This window comes from Halichoerus grypus, chromosome 4 (genome assembly GCF_964656455.1).
Source record: "Halichoerus grypus chromosome 4, mHalGry1.hap1.1, whole genome shotgun sequence".
Taxonomy (NCBI): Eukaryota; Metazoa; Chordata; class Mammalia; order Carnivora; family Phocidae; genus Halichoerus; species Halichoerus grypus.
The window spans coordinates 92281606-92300942 of NC_135715.1; the positions used below are offsets into that span (position 1 = coordinate 92281606).

Here is a 19337-nt window from a genome sequence, read left to right on the forward strand (position 1 = left end):
AGCTGTGCTCTCTGGCAGCCCCAGAGCTCCCAGGTGCTCCACTCTGCCCCCCGGTGGCCTCTTGGCTGCAGGTGTTTGTAGGTTATCTCACTCCAGTATCTGTCACAGTTGATACCTTTTATATCCCCATTTTAGAATTTTTAAAAAATTGAGGCCCAATTATCAGACCAATTGAGTGTCTTGCCAGAGGAATGAACTCAGGTTTGTCTGCCCGCTGCTCTCAGAGGCTGAGAATGTGTCCATACAACTCTGGAGCTGCCCTTCTTGAGGTGAAAGGTGGAAGGTCATGCGTGCCCACCAGGGCCACGCAACACTCTGCTTTCAGGGGACGTGTGTGGAAAAAGCTGCGCCTTGGCAGGAGGTTGAGTTGGCAAGGAGAAAATCACAGTGGGCTTTCTCTAAATTGTCTCGTGTGTGTAAAGTGGAGGGCGATGTCATCAGTGTGACTGACTGAGTTCATGCTTACGGACAGGGCGGTCGGCCCGCTTGTGTCAAGGTGCCTGGGAAGGCTGAGCTCGCCGCCTGGCTCACCCAGACCGCTCACATACTGTAGAGGAGGTGGAGACATGGTGGGCTGGCTCTGCGTGACCAGGGGCCCTTGATCTGGAGGCATCCCCACAGAACACCCAGGATGCGTTCCACAGATGCTCATTCTGCGTCCCGTCCCTCACCAACTTTCTTTCATCTAATCCTGGCCAATGGCAGGACGCTCTGCAGGCGGCAGCTCCCCGCCATCTGGCCCCTGCCTGCTTCTGTGGCCTGGTCCACCACTTCCTGGGGCTTTGCATCCTCATGCTGCCCCTCTGCACGGACCGCCCCCCACCCCCCACCCCAGTCCAGCACCGTGAGGGCTGGGCCCCCAGCCATCGTCCTCACGCCTGTGGCCTGAGCTCTGAGCTCAGTCCCTGACACAAGGAGTAAATGAATGTATACACAGAGCACAAAACAGAAGGCAGAGGAATGGTGGTATGAAAGGGACATTGCTCTTATGGGTTTATTAAGAGTAAGATTCTTTTCTCTCTCTAGTGCTTTGCATGATATAAATAAGAATAAGCACAGATAAATTGTGATGTTCTTGATACCTGTCTTCTCACATGTACACAGTATTCATCCTTGAACCATGCTGATCAGGGTCCCCGTTTTGACTCCTGAAATGATTAATACATAATCCCAATCTTTGCCCCCACAGAGTATGCGTTGTGTCCATGAGCATGCTGGCCAGGTGATGGGGGCGTGAGCTTATTGAATGAGACACCTAGACTTTGGTCAATGCTTTAAGGAGATAGCAGGCCCTCCCAGGGAAAGTTCAAAAGGCCTCTAATAAGAAAGAAAGAGAACTTTGAGAATTCAAGAAGGCAGGGCCTCTTTAAATAGAAACCTATCCTCAGGAAGACAGAATGAAATTCAGTCCATCTGGAAGGTTGCACACCTGGTAAATATCCAGCCTTACAGTGTACTTTGTGGTACAAAGGAAATGCCCCAGCCCCTGTCTACTAGGCCTTTGCAGCCTGTTTGGGAGGAAGGGGGCACACATGAAAATGTTGGCAAGAATGCAAAGCAACCTGTAATAGGTGCCAGCAATAGAGGAAAAACTCTAGGAGTTGAGGAAGAAGATCTTTCTGCTGGTCAAGGAGGGCACATGGTCAACCACGTGTGTTTGAAGGACAGTGAGTTTTCTAGTTTAGCAGTTTTCTAGTTTAACTAGTTTTCTAGTTTTTAGTTTAGAGCTTGTGGAAACATAGGAGATAAACAGAGATAACAATATTTATTATGGTGATCGTAATGATATCCTGTATTATAAATACAGAGGCACCACACTCAGCTAACACCCAGGGAGTGTGACTCCATGCCAGGGTTCAGATTCAGTTCTGGAAGATGATGGGCCGCCAGCACCCCATCCTCCCTGCTCCCCATGAACCAAGGGCTGCATTGTTAACTTTCCCTGATCTCAAAAAAACACTTGAAGTAAATTTTTATGAACACATTCTCCTTGCTATGAACAGTACTATGATGCTCATTGCAATTTTTCAATATAAAAAATATGAAGAAGAAAACAAAATGACCCATAATCTTACCACTCTGAGATAGTGAGTGAACATTTCATGCATTTCCTTCCAGGTTTTTCATAGTGTTAAATGCCAGGTGTTGGGACATGAGTAGCCAAGGTGGAACTTCCACCGTTAATGCAGCATGACCAGTCTTAATACCAATTTTTAAATGAGATGAATTCAACCCCCTTGTGTTGAAAGGATTTCCCATTACTGTTCAGAGAGCAAAGCAGACACGCAGACCGCTGAGGTACACTCCGGGAAATGAGTCCTGTTCATGGGGTAGCGTAGCCCACACTGAACACAAGGCTGGGCTGCGTCTTGTCCCGAAGCCATGACCGCAGCGCCCTGAGATCTGACCCTGTCCCTCCTAGAGAGAGGAGCTGGGGCTCTGGGGGGCAGTGCCTCAGTCAGGGCCCTGCAGTGACCTCATGCGGTCCGTGCGTCCTATCCTCCCTGGCTTGTAAGCCCCGATGTCTTAGCCCACTCTTGCCTAGGTCTAGAAGATGTCTTCCAGATGGTCTGTCTGCTGTTTTTGTTGGTCAATCTTTGCTTCAATCACGAGAGCACTGGGGTGATTGAAGGCTTGAGGTGATAACCTTGGTCTTCTTGCTGAGTTAAAGACAGAGCTGACTTGTTTCAAATAGCAGAACACAAAGCAGAGAAGAATCTGGATGGAATGACCAGTCCAGGGCAGGGCAGTAGGAGAAAAGTAGTAGATTTTCATTACATTTCATAAGAAAATGCATACATGTTTACAGCCTGGTGTTTTTGTTGATCATTTATATATATAGCCCTGTGCTATTAATAGGAGTAACTTTCATCTACTGAATAGTACATTCTGATACTACTTATCAAATGGTATTTGAGAGGTATCCCCATCTTACAGATAAGGAGATGGGGGTTTAGCACTTGTGAATGGCGTGGCTGGGGTTTGCCACCGAAGTCCAGAGCCCACGCTCTTTGTTCCTTGCTGGGTTTTGCATTTAATTTCTACCTTTATTACAGAGGGTTTTTGCGGCCCTTCTGGTGGCCTCTAGTACAAATACTTAGTGTATTCTAGTGCACTGTGACCTTTTCAGAGGTCAGCGGCTGCTCCTTTGGCCATGAGGTGGCCATTTCATGCACCTCTTTCAGAATGCAAGATGAGGGTGATACCAGCACAGATTCTTGGAAAAGGAACTTCCCATAAGAATCTCCTCACAGGGGGAAAAATGAAATAAGATGAAACCAGAGAGGGAGACAAACCATAAGAGACTCTTAATTTCAGGAAACAAACTGAGGGTTGCTGGAGTGGAGGGGGGTGGGAGGGATGGGGTGGCTGGGTGATGGACATTGGGAAGGGTATGTGCTAGGGTGAGCAATGTGAATTGTGTAAGACTGATGAATCACAGACCTGTACCTCTGAAACAAATAATACATTTTATGTTAATGAAAAAAAAAAAAAAGAATCTCCTCACAGGAAAACCCGGAATTCTTTCTGAGCCTCCCCAACTGCTTTACAATTAGGCGCTTCCATGGAATCCTAAGTATTGAAGCCATTCTGATTTTTCTTCTAGGCTTCTCTCTAGTTGTTTTAATTGCGGATGATGTCCCACAAGCATTTATATTTATTTTTAGCTCCTAATCTTCGAGGGCAGAGACTCTCAAATTTTCCTGTATGGGAGACTCTCCCAAGTGCTTAGTATTAAAACAGCTTGCTGGGGGGCGCCTGGGTGGCTCAGTCAGTTAAGCATCCAACTCTTGGTTTTGGCTCAGGTCATGATCTCAGAGTGGTGAGCTCAAGCCCTGCATCAGGCTTTACACTCAGCGGGGAGTCTGCTTGAGATTCTCTCTCTCCCTCTGCCCCTCCCCGCCCACTCGCACATGCGCTTGCTCTCTGTCTCTCAGATAAATTTTTAAAGACTTTTTAAAATTTATTTATTTGACAGAGCACAAGCAGGGGTAGGGTCAGAGGGAGAAGCAGACTCCCCGCTGAGCAGGGAGCCCGCCGTGGGGCTTGATCCCAGGAGCCTGGGATCATGACCTGAGCCGAAACCAAGAGTCGGATGCTTAACTGACTGAGCCACCCAGGCACCCTGTCAAATAAATTAAGAAAAAAAAAAAAAAACCCAAAACAGCTTGCTGGGCTCCACCCCCCCACCCCCCACGCCCCCAGTCTCTGATTCAACCAGTCCGGGTTGGGGCCAGGGAAGTTGCATTTCTAGCATGTTCTCAGGAATGCTGCTGCTGCAGGGGGAGGCAGCACTTGGAGAACCACTTTTCCAAGGTTTCTGGCAGAATCCCCACGCGTGCCTTCCCATGCCCCCTATCCCCTGTAAAATCACCCTCCAAACCACTCTGCTTTTACTTCCTTGTACAAAATTAACCAGAGACATCAGGTGAAGTCTATGGTCTGGCTTCCGAAGTTAGGCGGCAGTGTGACTTGGTCTTTGGGAGCTCACTCGTGTGGGGGACCTGGTGTTTCAGGTGGTGCGTGCGGCCGAGGAGGCGGCGTCCACGCTGGCCAGCTCCATCCACCCGGAGCAGTGCATCAAAGTCCTCTGTCCCATCATCCAGACGGCCGACTACCCCATCAACCTCGCCGCCATCAAGATGCAGACCAAAGTCGTCGAGAGGATCGCCAAGGAGTCCTTGTTGCAGCTCCTCGCCGACATCATCCCGGGCTTGCTACAGGTGGGCCCTCCCGGCGGCTGTCTGCCCCGGGCTGTGAGGCCGGAGCAGGCACCGCCCTCCCTGGGCGTGTGGGGGCTTTGCTCTCCTCGTGCACCCCAGGGGCGGGGAGGGAAAGGCAGCGCCGGCCTGTGCTTTTAGGAACCTGTGCAGCTGTATGGCTTGGACGCCCCACGTCTTCTGTTTTCTGACGCCTCCCCTGAATGTAGCAGGACGATCTTCTGGCGGATTAGAACTGTGGCTCCCAGAATGAGCTTTCTGTTTACTGTAAATATATTTTGGTCGTTTTTGTTGTTGTTCGTTCCTTCGGCAAACCCTTATTGCACATCTGTGGGCCCCAGCCCTGGGCAAGGCGGGCCATGGATCAGGTACAGGTCCTTGCTCTCCTCTCCAGCAAACACTTCTTGAAAGCCTTTTAAGTGTGAGGCATTGCGTTAGACTCTGGAAGAGAAGAGATGTTTTATGGTGCTGCGGCACGATCCCGAGGGTGTTTCAGCGTGCCATGGGACCCGGTGCAGCCGTGCAGGCGGCTCTAGATGGGGGCACCACGCGCCGTTACTGTAGGTACGAGTGGAGGTTTCCGAGATCAGAGGCCGAGGGGTGTTTTCGGGGCTGGGGTAGTGGAGAGGGGAGGGCTCACCTAGGAGCCAGTTTAGAGTCAGACCCTGGAAGGAGAGCAAGATTTCAGGGGGAAGGTAGGGAGAACCCAGCTTCACAATTTAATAAATACTCTGCTTGCCAAGCACTTGGCTTGGAGTTTAAATACAGACTGAAAAATCCTCAGGGCTGCTTGGAGAGCAGCAGGTAGTCCCATTTGAGTGTGGGGCAGGGGCCAGGCCAACAGGTAGATTGAGGCCCAGTTGTAGAGGATGTGGGTCTGGACGTTCCCCAGCCATTTTTGGCTGGCACAGAGGTTCTGCCCACAAGAGTGAGGGATGCAGTTCTCATTTCTTAAAAGGCATTTTCACACAAGATTTGTTTTACCCGGGTGATGCCTGGGTGGCTCAGTCGGTTCAGCGTCTGCCTTCGGCTCGGGTCATGATCCCAGGGTCCTGGGATGGAGCCCCTTGGTCGGGGCTTCCCTGCTCGGTGGGGAGCCTGCTTCTCCCTCTCCCTCTGCTCCCCCGCACCACATGCTCGTGCTTGCGCGCTCTGTCTCTTTTTTTCAAAAAAAAAAAAAAGATTGGCTTTACCGTTGGGAGAAATGTGAGAGAAGTGAGCTAACTGCTCTCCCGCTGTCTGGCGCACGCGTGTCGGGAGGCGCTGCTGTGACAGCTCCGGTAGAACGGCACCCCGTGCGCAGGCGGGCCAGCCGCCCGCTTCCAGCCCCAGGCGCCAGCGCATTCTCGACCCCGTGAGGTTTTGGCCTCTCTGGGCTCCGTGGCAGACCTCAGGTGCGCCATGGTTGTTGGCAACAAGTCCACGGGTGAACTGTGAGGGCATTCGTGGAAGTGTGGATGAGACATTGACTGTGAAGCAGACCTTTGATCTCATGTCCTTTTTGTGTCCCCTCTGACTTTGTAGGGTTATGACAACACCGAAAGCAGCGTGCGTAAGGCCAGCGTGTTTTGCTTAGTGGCAATTTATTCTGTAATTGGAGAAGAGCTGAAACCTCACCTCGCACAGCTCACGGGGAGCAAGGTATGTATAGTGTTACACCTGGGCTCTGCTGGCCGTCACAGGTCTGCTTGGCTGCGGCTCTGGCCTCCAGACAGCCGGGGTCCCTCGGGGGCATCAGCAGTCACGATCGCAGGCTCTCGCCTGGTGCTTGCTGAGTCCCGGGTCCCGGGTCCCGGACGCTGTTGGCTGCACTTGGTGTGTTGATGCGTTCGTTCATGACAACATCCCTGTGGGACAAGGACAGTTATCCCACATTTAACTGCCCAAGGGCACACACAGCTCAGCTTTTCCCTCCCTATGCTGCCTCTCACGTTCCTTTCAGAGTTTCCTGGAATCGGGGGCTAGATGTGGAGCAAAAGGCCCATTGGCTCATTGCAGCTGAGAGTGCTTATTGGTTTAAAAATAAACTTAAAATCTGAAGAGCCTGCCAGGTGAGAGCAGGTGGATGCCCCGAACTTCGGCAGGAGAGGCGGGGCGGGGGAGCGGCAGCTTGAACTCCCGGGCCTTGCAGGCCTCCTGCCTGGTGGCGAGGCTACTCCAGGGACTGCCCCTGGGGGACATGCATCAACATGGAGTTCAAAACACCCTGGCGGCATTCTGGATTAAAAACCGTGAAGCTAGGGGTGCCTGGCGTGCTCCTTATGAAGGAAGGAATCAACAAGTAGTGCCCTGTTTCTTTCCAAATAGAGCAGTTCCTCCGACACAGCTGGTGAGCCTCGCTCCCCGAGAGTTCTGGCAAAGCCAGCTTGCCCGCCTCTGTCCAAGCAGGACTTGCCCCTCAGCACCACTGACACTTCGGGCCACTTCGTTGTCGGGGCTTGTCCTGGGCATCGTAGGAAGATCGGCAGCGCTCCTGACTGCCGTCTGTAGATTCCAGTAGCACCCCCACCATCAGATGTCGTCATCCCCATTAAGTCTGCACATGGCCAGATCGCCCCTGGGGGGCAGAATCACCCTGCTTGAGAACCACCGATCCAGAAGGAGACACTTGACTCTTCTTGCAGACAGAAATAAGCCGCTGGGTCGGAAGGTGTGAGTGAGGCGGCTGTGGATAAATGATTTGGGGGCTACTTCGCCTGATTCCATTTTCCACTTCCTCCTACAAAAAGGCTCCTCACTGATCCCTGCCCTAGCCATGACCTGAAAAATACTGAGCCAAGAGTCACCAGCAGTGAGGGCTAGAAGACAGTATTTACAAAGGAAATTCAACCTTTAAAATTCATCCCCAAATCGTATTAGACCCCGGTTTTGTCTGGCAATTTTCATTTTCCTCAGTAAAGCAACTGTCCCATCGTCTCGTGTGACCCCACTAATAATGGACTGAGAAGGTACAGGTGTTTTCTCATCCCTGTCCGGTGGCCGACCTGCTGGGGCTCCTTTCAGTGGTGGCCTTGGGTCTGGAACCCGTTACAGCTTGAGTCCACTCAGAGGGCTTAGGAAGGCCGGCCCTCGCACCGTTCTGCTTTGCTAGCCCGATCCATCCTGTTACAGGCGTTAGACGTGGTAACTCTAGTGTGGTAATACGAACTTTGTAGACTCAGATACACATCTCCACCACCAAAAATCGGTAGCTGACAGACATGGCGCTAAGTCCGTTAGACTAGAAACAAAAAGAATTCGTGTTTCTCTGTAGAGAAAGGCCCGATGCAAGGACGCAACAGGAACGCGTGGGGGCATTTTGAGAGCAACACCGTCTCTGGGTCAGATAGCCTGCCCTCTGGTCGCCGTCTCCCACTTCTCAGCTAGCTCTAGGACCTTGAACAAGCTTTCTTTTCTTTTTCTGATTTTTTTTTAAATTATGGCAAGAATACACATAACGTACAATTTGCTATCTTTACCATTTTTGAGTGTACAGTTTACCAGTAGTAAGTACATTCCCATTGCTGTGTGACCATCACCTCCAGAACTTTTTTCATCTTGTAAAACCAATACTCTCTACCCATTGAGCAGTAATTCCTTATTATCCCTCTTCCCGGCCCCTGGCCACCACTGTTCTATTTTCGTCTCTATGAATTTGACTACTGAGGTGCCTCATAAAAGTGGAATCATTTGTCTTTTTACAACTGGCATATTTCACTTAGAATAATGGTCCTTGAGGTTCATCCTTGTGGTAGCATGTGCCAGAATGTCCTTCCCTTTTGAGGCTAAATAATGTTCCATTATATGTACATACAACAGCTTGCTGATCCATTTTTTGGTAACGGACACTTGTTCTTTCCACCTTGTGTCTGTTGGGAGTAGTGGTGCTATGAATATGTGTGCACAGATACGTCTTTGAGACCTGACTTTCAGTTCTTTTGGGTTAGCTATGCAGGACTGGAATTGCTGAATGCTATAATAACTTTTCCACGGTGGCTGTGCCCTTTTACAGTCCCGAGAACAGCACCCAAGGGCTCCAGTTTCTCCACATACTCACCAGCATTTGTTTTCTCTTTTTTTGATGGTAGCCATCCCACTGGCTGGCGGCCATATGTTCTGTTGGCTGCTTGGTGTATCTTTGGGGAAATATCTACTCAAGTCCTTTGTCCATTTTGAATTGGGGTTTGTTGTTTTTTAATTGTTGAGTTTTAGTTAGAAGTTCTCTGTATATTTTGAATATTAATCCCTGTCTTTTGATGCGTAAAATTTTTTAATTTTCATGAAGTCCAATTTATCTGTTGTTTTGTTGCCGGTGATCTTGGTGTCATATCCAAGAAATCAGTGACAAATCCAGTGTTGTGAAGCTTCTGCCCTGTGTTTTCTTCTAAGAGTTTTATAATTTAACTCACACATGCAGGTCTCTGGTCCATTTTGAATTAATTTTTGTATGGCATTAGGTGATGCTCCAATCTCATTCCTTTGCATGTGGATATCCAGTTTCCACGGCACCATTTGTTGAAAAGACTACCCTCTCTCCATTAACTGACAATTTTATATCCTACTACTTTGCTAAATGTATTAGTCTTAGCAGGGTGTTTTGGGGGGAATCATTAGGATTTTCCACATATAAGATCTTTCATCATCTATGAATAGAGACTATTTTACTTCTTTCCAGTGTGGAGGCCTTTTATTTTCTTGTCTCATTGCTCTGGCTGGAACTTCTAGTACCAAATTGAATAGAAGTGGGGAACGTCAGCATCCTTGCCTTGTTCTTGATCTTCCAAGAACACTTTCAGTCTTTTACCATTGAGCATAATGTTCATCATAGGCTCCCCATATGTAGATTTTGATATGTTGAGGCAGTTCCCTTCTATTCCTAGTTTGTTGAGTAATTTTATTATCAAAGGGTGTTGAATTTTGTCATCATCAATTGAAATGATCATGTGGTTTTTTTCCCTTCATTCTGTTAATGTGGTGTATTATATTGATTAGATTTTCATATGTTGAGCTATCGGAATTTCAGGAACAAATCCCACTTGGCCATGGTGTATACTCTTTTTAATATGCTATTGAATTCAGTTTGCTTGCTAGTCGTCTTGAGGGTTTTTATATCAGTGTTCATAACAGATATTGACTTGTAGTTTTCTGTTCTTATCTTCCATCTGGCTTTGGTATCAGGACAATGCTGACCTTACAGCATGAGTTTGGAAGTGCTCCTTAATCTTCGATTTCATGGAAGAGTTTGCAGAGGGTTGGTGTTAGTTTGCTAAATGTTTGGTAGAATTTATTAGGGAAGCCATCTGGTCTAGGGCTTTTCTTTATAAGAAGTTTTTTGTTGTGGTTTTCTTTCTGTTTTACTGCTGTCAGTGAAAGGAAAACTTGTATCGAGGCCCCAGGGCCTCGGGGCTCTGGCAGGAGGTGGCCCTGCAGGCAAAAGAAGAGCCGGTGGAGGGGCCTTATTTGATCTTCTTGGGGCACAGGTTGTTGGTGTGGCGCACTTTCCGTGGCAGGTGACCGCGGGGGTGCAGGCGAGCAGAACACTTGCAGCACATCATCTTGTCGCAGTTGTGTTTCTGGGCCAGCTGGCAGAGGGAAGGCTCGATGATGCCACCCTGCAGGTGAAGCTCCAAGTACAGCGTGGCCTCCTTCTGGATATTGTAGTCTGAGACAGTGCGGCCATCCTCCAGCTGTTTGCCCTGGTTGGGCGGGATGCCGTCCTTGTCGTGGATTTTGGCTTTAACATCTCAGTGGTGTCATGGCTCGACCTCGAGAATGTTGGTCTTGCCGTCAGGGTCTTCACACAGATCTGCATCTCTGTGTCTGCCGCAGGGCCGCTGCCGCCTATGAGATTTTTGGTTACTGATTCAGTCTTCTTACTAATTATAGGTCTGTTTGCCTTTTCTCTTTCTTCATGATTCGGTCTTGGTAGGTTTGATGTTTCTAGGAATGTGTCCGTTTCATCTGGGTTATCTAATTTGTTGGTGTACATTTATTCATAGTGTTCTCTTATAATCTTTTTTATTTCTTTTTTTTTTTTTAAAGATTTTATTTATTTGAGAGAGAGAAAGAGAAAACAAGCAGAGGGGAGAGGTAGAGGGAGTTGAAACAGACTTCCCGCTGAGCAGGGAGCCCAACACAGGACTTGATCCCAGGACCCTGAGATCATGACCTGAGCCGAAGGCAGATGCTTAACGACTGAGCCACGCAGGCGCCGCTAATCTTTTTTATTTCTGTAGAGTTTAGTAGTAATGTCCCACGTTAGTGTCTGATTTTACTAATTTGAGTCTTCTTTTTTCTTAGGTAACTGAGCTAAAGTTGTGTTGATTTTGTTTATCTTTTCCAGGAACCAGCATTTGGTTTCATTGATTTTCTCAAGTTGTTTTTCTATTTTCTTTATCTCTGTCCTAATCTTTATTATTTCCTTCCTTCTGGGTTTAATTTATTCTCTTTCTACTTCCTTAAGATGTAAAGTTAGGTGATTGCTATGGGCTCTTCCTTCTGTTTTAATCTAAGCATTTGTGGCTACACATTTCCTTCTTTGTGCTGTGTGTGCTGCATCCTGTAAGTTTGGGTAAGTTGTGTTTTCGTTTTCATTTGTCTCAAGATCTCTTCTAATTTTCCTTGTGATTTCTTCTTTGACCCATTGGCTGTTTACCAGTGTGTTGTTCAGTTTCCACAAATTCGTGAATTTTTCAGTTTTCTTTCCTTTACTGACTTTTCACTTCATCCACTTGTGGTCAGAGAAGACACTTTGTAAGGGATCTGTCTTTGTAAATCTATTGAGACTTAATTTGTGGCCTAACACACAGCCTGTTCTGGAGCATGGACTGTGTGCTCTTGAGAAGAATGTGTATTCTGTTGTTGGGTAGGGTGTTCTGGATGTGTCTGTTAGATCTAGTTGGTTCGTTGTGGTGTGCAAGTCTTTGATTTCTTTGTCTTCTTTCTGGTTGCTCTCTCCATTATTAAGAACAGAGTCTTGGGGCGCCTGGGTGGCTCAGTCGTTAAGCGTCTGCCTTCGGCTCAGGTCATGATCCCGGGGTCCTGGGATCGAGCCCTGCATCGGGTTCCCTGCTTGGCGGGCGGCCTGCTTCTCCCTCTCCCACTCCCCCTGCTTGTGTTCCCTCTCTCTCTGTGTCTTTCTCTGTCAAATAAATAAAATCTTAAAAAAAGAACGGAGTCTTGAAGTTTCCGGCTGTTACTGTAAAACTGTTTCTCCTTTCAATTCTGTCAGTGTTTTCTTCTTATATTCCGCTGGCCTGTTACTATATACTTAAATGTCTGTACTTGGTCTGTCTTCTTGTTGTATTGACCTGTTGTGAATATATAAGGACTTTCTTGGTCCCTTATAAACTTTTTTGATTTAAAGTCTATTTTGCCCAATATCATTAGCACAACCACCCCTGCACAGTCGATTACGGTTCGCATGGGGTGTCTTTTTCCAGCCTTTTGCTTTCAACCTCGTTGTGTCTTCCCTAAAGTGAGTCTTACAGACAGCATAGAGTGGGACCATGTTTTCCTCACCCATCCTGCCGATCTCTGTCTTGTGACTGGAGAGTCTCACCATCTCCATTGGAAGTAACTACTGGGGAGGAGAGACCTTTGTCATTTGGGCATATGTTTTCTATATGCTGTAGAGCTGTTTCTATCCCTCATTTTTCTGCATTACTGCCTTTTGTGTTTGCTTTGTGTACTGAAACGTTTCTGTTCCCTTCTCATTTCTGTGTATATTCTGTAGCTGTTTTCTTAGTGGTTGCTGTGGGGATTACATCTGACGTCCTAACGTTATAACAGTCTGTAATTTGAATTTCTCCCAGCTTATGGAGCAAGTGAACTCTAGCCTTTTCATTTGTAAAATAGGAGAACCTGTGCTGCCTCCCTCAAAGGATCTTTGTGTGGCTCAAATATGGCAATCCATAAAAGCTCCTTGTGAACTACTGAACATGTACACGTCATTAACTCTCTTACCATCTTTTCCTTGGGCTTGCACTTATGTTCTGGACGTTGCTAGTGGATACTTTCGTGTTGTTTTTGTTTTTTCAATTAATTAACATATATTATTAGTTTTGGGGGTAGAGGTCAGTGATTCATAGTTGCATGTAACACCCAGTGCTCATTACATCACGTGCCCTCCTTAATGCCCATCACCCGGTTACCCCATTCCTCTACCCTGCTCCCCTCCAGCAGCCCTCAGTTTGTTTCCTGTGATTAAGAGTCTCTTATGGTTTGTCTCCCTCTCTGGTTTCGTCTTGTTTCATTTTTCCCTCCCTTCCCCTATGATCCTCTGTTTTGTTTCTTAAATTCCACATATCAGGGGCACCTGGGTGGCTCAGTTGGTTAAGCAACTGCCTTCAGCTCAGGTCATGATCCTGGAGTCCCTGGATCGAGTCCCGCATTGGGCTCCCTGCTCAGCAGGGAATCTGCTTCTCCCTCTGACCCTCCCCCTGCTCATGTGCTCTCTCTCTCAAATAAATAAAATCTTTAAAAAAAAAAAAAATTCCACATATCGGTGAGATCATATGATACTTGTCTTTCTGTGATTGACTTATTTCACTCAGCATAATACCCTCTAGTTCCATCCACGTCGTTGCAAATGGCCAGATTTCATTTTTTGTTTTGATGGCTGGGAAGTATTCCATTGTGTATATATATGTATACCACATCTTCTTTATCCATCTACTTCAGTGGTTTTGATTGCAAATAAGTACAACAGTGTTTAGCAACTCCTTTTTAACCAGCCTTTCACAGAAATAGAACTGTCCTGTCTTCTGGAACATTTTTTTCTTCTTTAACAACTCTTTGATTCAGCAAGTATGGGTTAGGAAGCTGCTCTCTTCGCTGTACCCCTAAGGCATGTGGGAAAAGCAAAACTTCGTCCTGCCCTGGGGTGGGACAGGACTGACACAAGCCTGCACAGTCCCCCAGGAGTGACCAGCCTAGCTGACCCAGTGACTGGGTCGCGGGCCCACAGGAGCAGGAGGAAAGGCGGAGGCCTCCTGGAGGAGAACAGGACTGAACTGGGGGGCTTGGCAGCATGGGGTGAGCTGCAGGAGGGGATAGCGAGGACAACTCGCGCAGGAGTAGGAGAGGGGTGTTCGGAGGACATGTTTGCTGAGTAAGGAGCTACTGGAGGCACATGGAAGTGTTCTCATTGTTCTTCATTTTGCAGGAGGGGAAGTTGAGGTTCAGAAAATGTTTTGCCTGAAGTCACACAACTAGTTAATGGTGGAGTTGTTCTAGGACTGTGCTGGATCTGTTGAGGCTCAGGCTGCCACTTTGTCTGATGAATAGGATTTCCCTTGAACCTGGTCAGCCCTGGATGTATCACTCTGAACCTTAGAACATTAGAATCCCCGTGTAAAATGATGGTACTGCCCTCATGGGGTGCCTGGATGGCTCAGTCAGTTGAGTGTCCGACTTTTGGCTTCAGCTCAGGTCATGATCTCAGGGTCACAGGATCGAGCCCCACGTCGGCTCTGCACTCAGCAGGGAGTCTGCTTGAGATTCTACGTCTCCCTCTGCCCCACTCATGCACATTCTCTCTCTCTCTCAAATAAATAAATAAAATCTTAAAATAAAATTAAAGGTTTAAAACTTGAAGGGGTGAGGAAGGAGAAGCAACCTGTGTCGTACTCTGCTCAGTTAAAGCGGCTAAGGCAGCGCTACAGGGGCCGGTGCGTGGGGACCCCAGGGCGGACTGTGCAATAAAAGCAGCAGACCTGAGACCGCCTGCTGCGGACTCCCTTTGTGGAGAAACACACGACACAGCTGTTCACTTCATTCTCTACCTCTACCTTGGTGTGATACGTCAGGGAGACTTAGCCTCTCCTAGGAGCTCTATTGTATAGTGGCTGTTCCAGTTCCTGCTTGTCATGGGCGGCCTGCTTTCTCGTGCACCACATGCTGAGCCTCTCTTCCTGGGTCCCTCTGGAGACCAGCCGCATGGCCTGTTTAGAGCAAGGCAGGTAAAGAGCCGTGGATGGGAAATAGTTCATAATTCCCTCAATCTTAAAAGTTGTGTGTTATGTGGATGTTTATGGGCATTCTGTTTCCACAAATACTTGTTTCTTTTTGTTCTTAATGTGATCAGCCTTGTTTAGCCTAGCCGTCCCCGGGGCACATGGGCCCGCGCCCCGCTTTCCGCACCAGCTGCGTGCAGCCATTGGCCGCAGTCGCCCCTGGAATGTGTGCCTCTGCCCTTCATGTACCTGCTTCCCTGGCACCCTTGTGGCTCACTTTCCATTCTGTTCCGGAGAACCATCGCCGCTCCCTCTCTTCTAGACCCTGACCTCCTCCCACCGCTGTGGCCCTCGCCCCAGGGCACACGTGTGCTGCATGAGCAGTAGGCCCTCAGTAAATGTTCGTATGACAAATTTCTCAACTAAGGAACATACTGTTTTCTTCTTTTTTTTTTTTTTTTAAAGATACTTCTTTTCGAGAGCGCGAGCATGAGAGGGGGGAGGGCAGAGGCAGAGGGGGAAGCAGACTCCCCGCCGAGCAGGGAGCCCGACGTAGGACTCGATCCCAGGACCCTGGGATCATGACCTGAGTCAAAGGCAGACGCTTAACGACTGAGCCACCTGGGCGCTCAGAACATGCTGTTTTCTTATTGTCGCCTGGGTTTTCGTTGTCTGCTCTCGGATTGCTTTCCTCCTGCTAATGGTGTTTGTGTCTTCTCTTTGCAGATGAAGCTACTAAACTTATATATAAAGAGGGCCCAGACCACGAACAGTAACAGCAGCTCCTCATCCGACGTGTCCACACACAGCTAATGGCCGCGCCGGAGTCTCTTCGTGTAGCCCTAGAAGCAGTCGGTGGTGCCTCTCCGAGACCTTCCCCCACCCTCCCCCTCATCGGCTGCCCAGTCAGTACAAGGAGGCCCGCAAATATTTATTACAATCAGTATTTTGGTCCCTTGCAGCTTCTGTGTAGAATCTTACTGGTATTGAATGTAAAGGAAGCAAGGCCTGTACTGCAGTCCTCATACGGAACAAATGGAATAAGAAAAGAGCCATACTTAAACGCGTCTCGTACAGCCTGCTGAGATCATAAAACCATGTGTGTGGGGTGCAGTTTCAAGAAATCGGAGCTCTCTGGCCAATACTTGGTAGAAAGTAGCATTTTCTCTTAGTTACTAACATTTGAGGAGGGTATGTTAATTTGTGCTTCTCTCTCATCTTCACTTACTTCCTTCTGGATACGGCCTGTGACGCCAGGAAAGGGTCGTACGTCTTTCAGTTGTATTGTGAGACCTACTAAGAATGTGAGTCAAGTCTTGGCAAGAAACAGAGAAAAGCCTGAAGACCGTCTTACAACAACCACGTGGGATTCTGCTTGTACACGATCTAGCCTGGAGGCCCAGGGCCCCCTCTGCAGGCTCCTTCCAGGATGGGCTCCCCGCCCCTCTGAACACTCCACTCGCGATGTCCCCGCCCAGAGCTTCCAGTCGAAGGAATTCTTTCTTCCGTTTAAATCCAAACACAGAAATCAAGGTGAATCTGTAGCAGCCGTCCGTGGGTGCCTAAGGTGGCCGTCGATGAAGCTGGAGGGACAGCAGCAGGTGCGTGTGAGTGTTCCACTCCTCAGCTCTTGGGAGAACACTCTTAACAGGGCTCCGCCTTGACCCTGGTGCTTGGTGGTGCGGAGTTGTAGATTAGCACCCTCTCTCTGCCTCCCCCGCAGCCTCTGCCTCAGCTGCTCAGTTCTGGAGTGTTCTCCGTCAGTCTGGTAAATGGCAACTCTGCCATCCCGGTTTTGACTTCTTGGTTTAATATAGGAGTAAGATCAAAGAAAAGTCCAGAGAGGCCAAGTATCAGAATCTTTTTTTTTTTTTTTTTAATTTTATGGACAAAAGTACTTCCTTGCTCATCTGTTGAAATAGTCCTCCTTGTTTAAGGAAAAAGTAATTTGGCGGCTAGCAAATTGCAGAAAAACAGGATTTGAAACCCAGTTTCAAAGTCTGTTTCCTTTTCTCCAATGAGAAATGATCAGAGAAACTACCCTTACAAATTTTTCTTAAGGGTTTGATTGCTCCAGTAAAAGGAACTCTAGATTTGGAATCTGGTTAAATACATTTTGAGTAAAATTCTTAAAGCCAAATGGAAATCCTTGATGTCATCGCAAAGGCTTCTATTCTCTGTCTAAATGGAACTGGTTTTTCCTTCTGGAAAATGCCTGCTCTGGTGGTGTTTTTTTAATGAGATGTTTGCTGTTGCGATGCAGAATCCCCTGCAGCCTGCAGCCCTGAGAACAGAGACTGCGTGGGGTCCCCGCGGACTCCACAGACCCCCTGCTCTGGCCCTCCCCTTGTGTGGGAAGTTGCGACACTGTAGCAGCGCACGTAAACTCAGTTTCATTCGGAATTTATTTTAGATACTTTATTTGGAACTAGGCACTGAAAATGAAGGTCCAGGAACAGTGAAGCCAGGGTGCCTTCACTGAGAGAGAGCGTGTGTGTGTGTGTGTGTGTGTGTGTGTGTGTGTGCGCGCGCACGCAGGGGGTATCTTGCACATGGAGGGAAGTACCCCACTGCTGCTGTTGAAGGAACTTCAGGGGTGCATTTTAAGTGGTTGAATATTGACTTATTTTTGGCTCAGAACATAGCAGGACCAGGCCTTACTTTCATTGATAAATACCGTTTGTTAATATTTCACTAATGGGATTTTCTTTTTACACTCGACAAGTGGGTCAGGGCACCTTTTGATTACTCCTCTGTTGTAGAAACGTGCATTCTGGCTAGGTTATTTATGAGTTCTTTTACACCTGATGCGTTTGGAAACATCTTCCTCCTTGAACTCTCTGACTCCCTGGTCTCCCGGTCCCCGCCGCCTGCAGTTGGGAAGAATCTTGAACATTGCCGAGTTGTCCTCACAGTACTCCCAAAGGGCTAGCCTTGAATGTCACTTCCCCAACCTTCAGGCTCCCGACCTAGAGAGAGCTACAATCACTTACAGGTCTCTTGGCCTCAGTCAAAACCCTGCCCTCGCTGCCGGGGAGACTCGCATGCTGCCACCACCTCATGGGGAGGGAGCTGCGCCTGCCGTCGCCCTCTGAACCCTGGACAGCCGCAGCCGCCGCCTCCCTGCAGGCCTCCTGTTCGGCCCAAACACCACAAAGAGCAAAGCACCCAAAACTGCGAAATGTGTTTGCCTCCCCGTTCACCTGACCGTCCAGGACCCTGACGAACCCACCCACCCGAGCCTCCCTCCCGCTGGGGCCGGCTTCCCTCCCGGCTCCTACTTGGCACGGTGCGGCCGGCAGGCTGAGGCCAAGGGTGGGCATGCAGCTTCCTTCAAGTACACCGTGTGTGCTTCGCTGGGCCGGCGCCGCGGACAGCCCAGGACTGCCTCTCTGTGGCTCCCCCCGGCTTCTCCTCTCCTGTGCAGGTGATGCAGCTGATCCTGGTGTCCTCCGTCTTTTTCTTTCCCTGCCGCCCTTTATTTATCAAGCATTAATACTACATGTTAACAGCAAGTAAGAACTTTGTAGAATCCCACCAGGACTTTGCTAACAATGATGTTTGGAAATGAAAAAAAAAAAACGCTCTGAAAACTATCAGCCACCAAAATAGTTTTGTCAGCACTGTGTTCACACGCATGGTCCCCACACCCCCAGGTTGGGTTTTTTGGGTTTTGTTTTTGTTTTTTGGGGGCTTTTCATGTTACATCCATATCTGTATTTATATCTTATTTGTTTCACTTTCAAGTGTATCATGGCAAATGTACAGATTTTTTTTGTTAATAATGTGCTAGGATTTGCTAAAAAAAAAAAACAAAAAAAACCCTTTTGAGTTTGCCCTAGAATAAATGAAACTTAATTCAGTTTCTTGCCCTGGAGCAGTCTTTTTCCTCCCCGGATCCTGTAGATGGCTTGTCCCGTCTCCCCGACCCCAGAAGGTGGCACGTTTGTAAAGAATCTGAGGGGCCTCCACCAAGGGAGTTCTCTCAATGTCAACACATCACTCTCTAGGGGGAGTGTCCCGCCTGCCCTGAGTGCTTTCAGGAGCTGCCACCTTGCAGTGTGGAGTGGAAGGGTTGGGCGTAAAGACCCAGGTGGGCTGTCTGAGCAGAGAGAAGTTAGCTCCCAGGAGCTCAGCTCAGGAGCTGCTGCTGGGACCAGGCTAGACCTCGGGGAAGGGCTTGGAGGGAGGGGGCCGCCTGGCAGCTGACGGAGCATGGACTTAGGAGGAACGCGTGCAGGACACCGAGGGCACCAATCCACTTTTTTGAAGCCTTTTACTAAAAAAAAGATGGTGAGTTTTCCATTGTGTACTGTGATGTACCTCAGGTACCACCACCCCATGACTCAGCCCCCTTTCCCTGTGGCCCACCACGTCCTTCCCCCGTTTGACCTGTGACAGCAGGGTGGTAGGATCACAAATGCCTGGGCCCAAATCCCAGCTCCCACCCTCCCCAGGCAAGTCGCCACTCTTCCGGCCGGCAGTTCCATTTTTACGGTGGAACAAGAGCTACGTCCTGGTGGGGCTGTGAGGGTTCATGGAGCTGAGGTAAGCTGCTGGGACAGAGTGAATGCTGGGATGCCCCTGCGCTGCCTCCTGCAGGGAGAGGGAAGTCGGGGGAAGCCACCCCCCGGGAGCCTGCACGCGCACTCCATTATTCATTAGCGAATGTGGAAAACCC

The 19337-nt window shown here is 48.7% G+C and overlaps 1 protein-coding gene and 1 pseudogene across 1 annotated transcript in view; one reads left to right on the top strand and one right to left on the bottom strand.

Moving 5' to 3' along the window:
* Nucleotides 1-18518, top strand: part of CLASP1 (cytoplasmic linker associated protein 1) — a 262760-nt gene extending 244242 nt beyond the window's left edge. Inside the window, exons 38-40 of the mRNA XM_078070663.1 lie at nt 4518-4724; nt 6246-6362; nt 15383-18518. Of these exons, the coding sequence (XP_077926789.1) occupies nt 4518-4724; nt 6246-6362; nt 15383-15469 (411 nt within the window). The 3' untranslated portion in view covers nt 15470-18518. The remainder of the gene's footprint in view (nt 1-4517; nt 4725-6245; nt 6363-15382) is intronic.
* On the bottom strand, nt 10157-10512 carry LOC118540017 (ubiquitin-ribosomal protein eL40 fusion protein pseudogene; annotated as a pseudogene).
* Nucleotides 18519-19337: the final 819 nt, after the last annotated feature.